At 39.2% G+C, this 9,516-nt stretch overlaps 1 protein-coding gene across 1 annotated transcript in view; it reads right to left on the minus strand.

Annotated features, from left to right (window-relative positions):
- Positions 1–3,598: 3,598 nt before the first annotated feature.
- Positions 3,599–9,516, minus strand: part of myo10l1 (myosin X, like 1) — a 54,687-nt gene continuing 48,769 nt past the window's right edge. The window contains exons 39-43 of the mRNA XM_061062816.1: positions 8,608–8,731; positions 7,371–7,724; positions 6,294–6,470; positions 6,006–6,197; positions 3,599–5,040 (exon numbers count right to left, since the gene is read on the minus strand). Of these exons, the coding sequence (XP_060918799.1) occupies positions 4,936–5,040; positions 6,006–6,197; positions 6,294–6,470; positions 7,371–7,724; positions 8,608–8,731 (952 nt within the window). The 3' untranslated portion in view covers positions 3,599–4,935. The remainder of the gene's footprint in view (positions 5,041–6,005; positions 6,198–6,293; positions 6,471–7,370; positions 7,725–8,607; positions 8,732–9,516) is intronic.

Raw genomic sequence — 9,516 nt, forward strand, 5'->3', positions numbered from 1 at the left:
AAAATTTCTCAGAAGCATTTCAGTCATTTAGCAGAGGCTAGTTTTAACACTTTACAATAAGGTAGGCTATAATGGTGTAGGCCTTATCACCCTGCAATTAAAAAACAAAAACATGTTTATAGATTCAAATGAATGTATACTAAATTTGTGTGTATTTGACATTTTTCTGGTGTAGTTCATTCCGGCGACTTAAGTTAATAGTTTTGTGTAGTTGCTGTTATGTGAGAACCATGTTTGTAAAGAAGTTCATGGATGAGAGAAGCAGGTCAGATTTCAACGTTGTCACATTGAATTCTTCAAATTATACTAGAAGGATTTTAAATGGTTAATTCAGTTAAGAAATAAGACTAATGACTCGACCCAGAGACGCCTAATCCTTCAAATTATGAGAAAATGGAGCAACAGGAAGAGGATTATCATGTTAAATCTTACAATTAAGTTCAAACTATTGCTTTTGGGGAAATTTACCAGACCAAAAAGTTACCTGTTCATATATAGTGAAGTCAACGTGTTAAGTTAAAGGTCACATATTATCCTCCTTTTCAGTAAGTGTAAATAAGTCTCAGAGCTCCTCAAAACATGTCTGAAGTTTCTGCAAACTCTGGTCCTGTATTTGATCATGCCTATAAACCCCTCTATTTCAGCCCTGTGCAGAACAGGCTGTTTCTGTGTCTATACCTTTAAATATGTAAATGAGCTGTGTCTGACCACGCCCCCTCTCTGGAAGGGCTTGGGTGCTATTGGGCTTTCTTGCACTATGCCAAAGTGTATACAGTAAGAAGGCAGACTCAAGAGGGCAGAACAAACACCGAGCTGTTGTAGGGTCACCCACCTGGGGGAGGGGTTGCTGCCCTTTGTGATGTCATGAAGGGAAAATCTCCAAAAGGCCTGTTTGAGCACACATTTTCTGAAAAGTGGAGCAGGGGAAAGATGGAGAGGATTGACTGTTCTCATAATTGGAGGGTTTGTAGACAGACTAGAGACACATTTCAGTGTTAGGAAAACACGTTAAAGTGTATTTTGCATAAATATGCCCTTTAAACTTGAAATACTCAAAAGTACAAATATGTCAAATGTGTTCCTATTCCTATCTATCCAACCTAAAGTAAAGCTGTGGAATTAAAAGTAAATTTAGCCATCAAATATCCTGAAATGTAGAGGGGTAACCACAAGTACAAAGAAATCTAAATATCTACCTCAAAGCAGCTACATAAATAAATATACTAAATGACTTCCCACCATGTTTGTAGTCCAAATAAGTTCAGAAACACAACGTCAAATAGAGGACAATAATTCCAATAATTTATTAAAGCATAATTTTGTAAAGCCAGTTACAAATAAAAAAAAGAACAACACACATATCTCTCTTTCTCTTTTTTTTTCTTCAAACAAGCACTATGTTTTACAGTGTAATGATGATAATAATAAGCATAACAGAAGATACGAACGGGCCCCACTCTGGCCGCCTGCGGCTGATTACAGGACCCCTTGTGATGAAGCTGACCTTAGAGACGGATTTGTGATCACATGCTGCAAAATCTTACTCTAAACTCATGTTTCTGTTTTGCAAACACAGCGATCACATTTCAGCTTCTATCGGGTAACTTCTTCTTCCCACTCAGTGTAATATCAGTGACAGACAGAACCGTAGATGTAGAATAACTAGAACAGACAGCTCCAGGTTCCTCTGTAAGTATGGCTTATATGCTCCACTTATTTTGGCAAAAAAATAAACAAAAGTTCAAACTGGAACCTGTGTGTGAGTTCTGCTTACTCTAACTCTATAGGCAGGATCCCAGAGGGCTGTGTGTATGCAGACGTAAATACCATTGAAGACACTGAGGTCACGTTCTCTGTGTTATGATCCAAGGAAGTCCGCTCTTTTTTTACCAGGAGACAAATGACTTTATAATGGCTGATTCCAGGATTTGTCAGACTAAATATACGTTTAGATTTTTAACACTTACAGGCCAAGTACATCAATTATTTGCTATTTCCTCAATGAAATGCTGGACCTGAAGAACATCTAAAACCATTAAGGGAATACGCTTTCAGGCAACATAAATACGCATGCGGAGTCCAAATAAAAACATAATTTCCTTGGTGTCATAAACCCACTTGTACTCACGACCTCAGTGCGTCTCAAGATGATCGATACGTCCTTGTATGTGGCACTGCAGATAGACAACAGACGCTTTCACCTTCAGAAGGTCAACCTCTCTTGAATGTTTGGCATGAAAAGCAGCAAAATGTATATTTTTTTGGGGGGGGGGGGGGGCAGATGTTTTAATTAAATAATTATTGACACAATATTAGTTTAGCAGCTTTAGCAAAATAAAATAAAATCGTAAAAACACCACATCAAGGTACATAAATGAGCCATTAACCATTTTTAGTTTTTTAAGCAGCGTATACGCTTTTAAAAATCCCTAACGTCTTCTTACCTTGAGTGACTTTATGTTTCAACTAGTAGGCCAAGTTTTCCCCTCAATAACCTCCTTTTTATTTCCCTTTTTAACTGTTAAAGAAAGTACTTATTTGTACATAGATTACATCTCAATCCATTTTGCATAGTTTGTGTTATTATCACCTTTTAAACAAAGCACATTAAGATAGTAATTCATGTGCATTTCTCCCTATCAATAAGCAGTGAATAGGAAGTTATTGGGGGAAAAGTCTTTGGGAATGGCCTAGTAATTGTAGGATATGGCATTAAATTGTGCTTTGTAATGATTTATCCAAAGGCAATGATCTTTTGATATGCAGCTGTAGTTAATGATTAATGTGTGTAACAGCGTTATCAGTTTGATTAATGGACTGTTTGCTTTATAAAAAGTATTCCTCCTGGTTACTGGATGTAGCCAAGCACTTTGTTTGTTTATTTATCCTCTGGAGGTTTTTACACGAGAGGGACGCTGCCATCTACCTGCAGTGCCACAGAGTCAGGTGATATTGGCGTTACAGTGACTTCACTTTTAGTCCAAACACACACACACACACACACACACACACATACATGGACGCACAAAGCAGTAATGACTCTCAGCATTCCCCACCACACAGTTAAACCATTTCTGAGCCCGTTTCCTCACAGTGTCTTTTCTGCTCCTCTTACACTGAGACTGAAAAAAAAAAATCCAGTCTATATATATATATTTTTTAAATACATTTTCCTCCCAAACCCACCTTGCAATACATACAGTACAATAATAAATAAATTACCCAGAACCCTCCCTTGTAGAATCCCATGCGTTAACTCACGATCACAACACCATTCTTTGCAAAGGTTAGTCGTTTAAATACGTCTCATCTCCGAGGAATACACTCAGTAAAATCACTTCTCTTTTCTCATTTCCATTTCTTTTACCAACAGCAGATTACACCATAAATACACTCATACACACACGCACGCACACACACAAAGCAGCATTCCTGACACAGCACTTCAGGGTGGTTAAGATAGCAGGGGGTGTACAGTTATCATAGTAGTATCAGTATTAAAAGTCACATGTTCATAAACAGGATTTAAACACAGACAAACTCTCAGAGGAGTTACTTTTCAAGTCTCAAATGATAAAGAAAGGAGTGAGAATAGGAGTTTAAAAAAAACAAGTATACAGTATTTTATGGCTCCAATTAATGCTGCAGAGTGAGTCGCACACATAACACTGATCAATTCATCAAAACGTTCTCACTATAAATCCTCATATTCTCTGTGAGTCACGTCGATGGCACGGCCTGTGAACGATGTACATCATTGGCATCATATTCAGACATTATCAACGCCATTCACTTGCATGTATTTTACACGAGGTGTCACATTGGCATCTATATACTGTACAGTGCAATGACCACCCAAAAAAAATTCAATATTAACTCTTATAATGTGTGATATACAGTACAAAACGATACATGTTAGAGTGTACATGTATGTGAATATACAGTAGATATATGCAGTGTGTGTAATATGTTGACTTAGATAGAGAAATGTTTTTTTTTTTGTCTCATACTGTTCTGGTTGATAATGCTCTCCTCTGAGGCTGAACACACTCTCCACTTTTAAGATAAACATGACCGGAGAGCCTCCACAGTTCAGCCCCTACTTACACATTTCTATTTGATATTGTTCAGAAATATTTAAAGCCACTTCCTTTTGGCTGCGTTTTCTTCTTTTGGCCACACGGTGGCACTGACAGGTGAGCAGCCGAGCTCATTCTCAGTCAGTAAAGCCCTGAAGAATCATCCCCACCACCACCATCATCATCATCATCATCATCATCATCATCGGAGTCCTTTTTCTCAGTCACAAACAGCTGATGTTACCGATAAACGACAGAGAGAAAAAAAAAAAAAAACAAGCAAAGAACGAGAATTCAGCGTTAAAAACCGTATAACGAAGATGCAAAACAGGAGTGAGGACACGTGAAGAGAAAGAGAGAGAGTCTGAGATCGGAGGAGTGAAAAACAAAACAACTGAGAGCGTGTGGCTTTTTTTTTTCTGTCTGGCAGTGCATCGGGTTGTAAAAGAGGGGGACAGATTTGGGCGGATGTTTTGTGCTTGTTATTACTTGTTGTGTCCAGAAAAGGTAAAAGCGGAGAGAGGTCTGGAGTGTGCTTGAACATCTACATGCAGGACTACGACTGGAGGGTGTTATTTATGTATTTGAAAAGGACCGTCCCAAGATACTGAATTTGTTTTGTCATGCTCATTTTTAAATAGATCCCTTATCCCGAGTGAAACCCAGGCCGGAAGAGTGTGCGTCTTGGCGCCTGTGTCCACTTCTACCTCCGCACCACCCGTCCTTAAATTCTGCCTTGAGGATTAGCTGGTTGGTGCGACTGCCTCCGATCGAAACCAACCACCCAACCAAGGCGGGAGGGCCGAGGCATCTGTCACTGCTGGAGAAAGCGAGGGCTCTGACTGGTTGTTGGCGATCACCTGACAAAGGAGCTGGCAATGCTGGTCACTGACATGATGCTGCAGCGTTTCTTCACCATCATGTTAATGTAGGCCCTCATAATCTTTGTGATCTCGCCGACCTGGAAACAGAGAGGGAGAAAAAGTAGATTGGTTCATTTGCGTCTTGATCTGCATTCGTGTGATTATGTGAAATATTTGGTGACATTTCTAAAAAGGCAGTGTTTCTGATGATGTTATATCCAACCATAGAAACCCAGAGTGTTAATATCTGTTCTGATTGGCAAAACAAAATCAGAGTGAGTGGGGCGACACAATATATTTTATATTCGGGCGTTAAGTCCCATAGTCTCCCTTTGTGAAAAATATGTGGTGTTACACAAGAGATGCAACAGAAATAGTTATTTAGCCATAAAAAAAACAATGGAGAGCCGGACTGTTCAAACTCTGGCTCTGGTCTCACATCCCCACACCTTGACTTTCAGGACATGAGGTGGTTGTGAATGGTGACATCAGGAGTTCAGACAGATACAGAAAAGCACTGGACAGTGGACACTTCCTGCCAAAATTGGAGTGGAAAAATTAGGTAGCCAAATACAAATCTTTAACAAATATTTGGACCCATACTGTATACAGAAAAATGCTTTTGAACTCTAATGTTCAGGCACTTTGACATAACGAGGGTCAATCCTGAGACTTTAAAAACACTTTTTTTCAACAGGCTAGTACTCTTTATGATGAGTCAACTGAAGCTCAAATCTAAAAAATTATGGAATGGTCATCTGAGGAATTCTTCTTTTTTAAATACAGCGCGTACAGTTGGGACTTTTCAAACCGGACATTGGACTGACATCGGATAGGACAGAGTGTGACGGATTGTGAGGCGAAATGCAGTACTTAATTTCCTGATTAATTTTGGCATTTTGCCTCACAATCCCCAACCTATTCATTTTTCTCAAAAAAAAAAAAAAAAATCCCCTTTGCCTGGATTGCCAATTTTACACTCACCAAAACATGTCAAATAAGAAAGCAATCTTTATCAACACTCCTCAAAGAGATGAGTTTTAAATGAAGGGCTCTCTCTCACCAGTGGTGTCTCAAAGAACATCTCCCTCTCGTCTACGATGATCTTGTAGGTGCAGGGCTGTGACGCACCAAAGAAGGTGATGTGTTCGTACTGAAAGGTCTCCAGTGGCTTTGGTTCACCTCGTTTATACACAGAGACATTGTCTGCACTCACACTCAGCCACAGATCGTGAGGGAAACCTCCCTCCTTACACTTCAGAGAAAGAGAAGAGAGCAGGGAAGTGAGAGGTTAATAATCAGGAAGTTTGTGGCTTCTGCACACAAGTCCTTTTATTTCTGTTTTTCTCACCTCCACATCAAACAGAGTGGATCCATATCCCGGCCACTCCTTGATGATGCTCATGTATTTCAGCATGGCCTGATGCTGAGGCATGCCCTGAAGGCGCGTCCACTTCTCCAGGACGCTGGTCCGTGTGGCCGACGTCTCCTCCTTCACCCACATTTCAAGCATCTGCTCCTCCTCCACCTGCAGCGACACAGATCGGCCAATCAGCGACGAAACACTCTAATTGACAGCCTGGTTGAATAAAAGCTTTACAGACAGCGGTCCAGTTCAGAAGGTCCATCTGTCACTTGGTTAAAGCAGACTGGACTTGCACCACATGCCAATGATCACCCATATGTTTCTGAAGAGGGGTTATGACATCGAACCACGGCAGAAAAGCTTACTCCCCCTCACTTCTGATCAATCTCGATACAGGCAAAGAGGATTATGAAAGTGTCTAAATATCTCTTAGGCTTAATAAAATACAGATTACTTATAAAAAAATGTCAACCCCTTACTTACAGTGTGTATCAAATGAGCTCATGATATCAAATTCATGTTTTGATCTAGGCAGTAGATTTTAATATGGACTCTAATGAGGATTCTTTGGCTTCTGCAGCGGGCCTCAAGTGGACACTCGAGGAACTGCAGTTTCAATGCACTCGGCACTGGCTTCATTTTTCAACACCTGGGGCTTCTTGGTTAAATGCCCTTGGACCAAAAATCACAGTATAGCTCAAGAATCGTCTGTATAAATGAAATGTAAAATGTGCAGGGACAAAAGCACTTCTTTTTGTTTTTCTTTGTTTCTGTGTTGTTGCTATGTGTTGATTGTCGTCTATCCTGTACAGTGCTGTGCAGAAGAATTTCCTCTTGGGGACCATAAGTTTAAGTAAAAAAAACTCCCTGGAATTCAACATATACACACGTACATATTTCTAAATGTTTAACCTCTTTTAAGGGCCTCCAAAAAATTATATATTTCTGATATATTAAAAACCTTTGACACAATGTTTCATGATGGCATTATGATTTTAAAATGTTTACTCTTTGATGTTGTAAATTAGAAGTACCACCTAAGTCCTGATTCTGAGCACTGACCTTCTGCTTCTTCAGCGATCCCGTCTTGAAGCTTCTCCTCAGGGTGCCGTCCAGGAAGCTCGGGGTCTTTCGTTTCTCCACTCCGAGTGGGACTCCACCCGGTCCTCCCACAGCGGTCTTCCCATCTCCTGCTCCTCCCGCTCCCCCTCCTCCTGCTCCCCCCGCTGCCCCGACGCCCGGCTTGGTGGAGTGGAGGATGCGATTGCGGAGGCGTCCGATCGGATAAACGGTTCCAAGGCTCCATCCTGCCCGACCCGCCCCGTCAACGTGGAGATACTGGAGACGTAAAGCGGCCAGGTGCTGCAAAGTCTCCTCTGAGGCCGGGAAGTGACCACTTATCAGAGACTCATGGGCCTGTGAGAGAGATAATCAAGGAGGTGACCGTAAGAGACAGACGATCTGTAGGTGAGGGGTTTCTTTTTTATACATTTTAAGTCATAAATTGACACAAAAAATAAACTTCCCTTAAAATGAATTAAACATACCGGTAACTTGATTTAAGGTAATCACATTTAGTGAACAGAAGAAGTCACTTTTTGGGGATTTATTGTTGAATAACTTGATACTTTAGTGAAAATTTTAAAACTGTGACATTTTAATTTATTTTAGAAATTATTTTTATTAATCCCTGTTATTTATTTTTTATTTATCTGTACTATTTATTTTTCATGGGCTTTTATTTTGATGTCTTTTTTGGAGAGATAGGTCAGTGGATAGAGTCAGAAATTGGGGCGAGATAGAGAGAGGGGATTCATGACATGTGGGAAAGGAGCCACTGGTCAGAATCGAACCCCACTTGGACTGTACATGGGGGATGCGAACCAACCACTAGACCCCCGTTACCACATCTGATGCTATTTTTAAGCAAGTAAAGCTGTGAGGACTAAAAGGAAAAAAAGAGTTCATCTTTGTTGTTTATTTAAACTACAGTAGGAGACTGGCAGCGGGACTGGGTGTGAAAAAGATCAGTAGAAAAAGTGATCATATTAAATGTTTAGATACAAGTCATAGAAATGTCCTCTACATTTATTAATCTGTTTTGTTGATGAAGCCATAAATCATTCGACAACTATCCATAAACATTCTCTGTTTATTCAAACCAATTCAATGTTTTAATATTCAGTCAATATTGTATCTTTTTATTATTACAATTAATTTTCAGATCTAATTCATCCAACTTAAATTTGACAAGAGTGATGAACTAAAAAGTAACACAGGTGACTGTTGTGTTGCTCACCTGCTCAAACATGAACGCAAACTCCACTCCTTCTTTTGGCATGCTCTCCACATCCAGGAAGCAGTAGAGCTTGAAGTAGAGTTTCCACTCTCCTTCCTCCTCCTCTTCTTCACTGCCTGCCAGTCTGGAATCAATTCAGAGGACAGATATAGATAAGAACAATCTCCACATATATGTAGATACATATACTTCATTTAACAAGAAAGCTCATTGGGATTAAGATTGTTTTTTTACAGGTGAGACGTAGCTGCAGCAGGGTCAACACAAGTTTGAAAATGAAAACAAAATACAATATACTCAAAAAAATAGATTGACAATTAATACAACACAGCAATATTTCTTTAAGTGCAAGTTGGTTCAAACTACAAATACTAACCACTTCCATATGGGGCGCCGATTGTAAAGTTGCGCACACTACAAATAACAACAACATTTCTCCACATTTAGCCCTAAAACATCACTTTTTATTCACATTTATTGAAATATTTGTGAACTTTGTCATATTTACTTTTGTGAATAAAAATGTAAGATAATTTCATTGGCAAATATAAATGTTAAATATTATATCTAAATGTTGAATGTTTTATCTAAATGTAAATATATTATATATATTATATATTATATTTAGCTAAGATTGTAAATATTTAAAATCAAAGCTAAATATATAGAATATAAACTAAATATTGAGCTGTGATTTCTAAATATTTAGCAACGATTTCTAAATATTTAGCTAATATGCAAATACAATCGGCGCCCCATACTTCCATAGTGAGGTAATTGTTTCAAGCGGGATCTTGGCCTTTAGGATGTTCAAGGACCCCGGAAAGGTTTACTGGTAATGTGGTTTTTGCCAAGCTCTGTTTTAGCAACCAAAAGAGCAAAACTAGGAAATTGAGAGATCACTCCAAA

Source organism: Labrus mixtus, chromosome 18, assembly GCF_963584025.1.
Source record: "Labrus mixtus chromosome 18, fLabMix1.1, whole genome shotgun sequence".
NCBI classification, from domain to species: domain Eukaryota; kingdom Metazoa; phylum Chordata; class Actinopteri; order Labriformes; family Labridae; genus Labrus; species Labrus mixtus.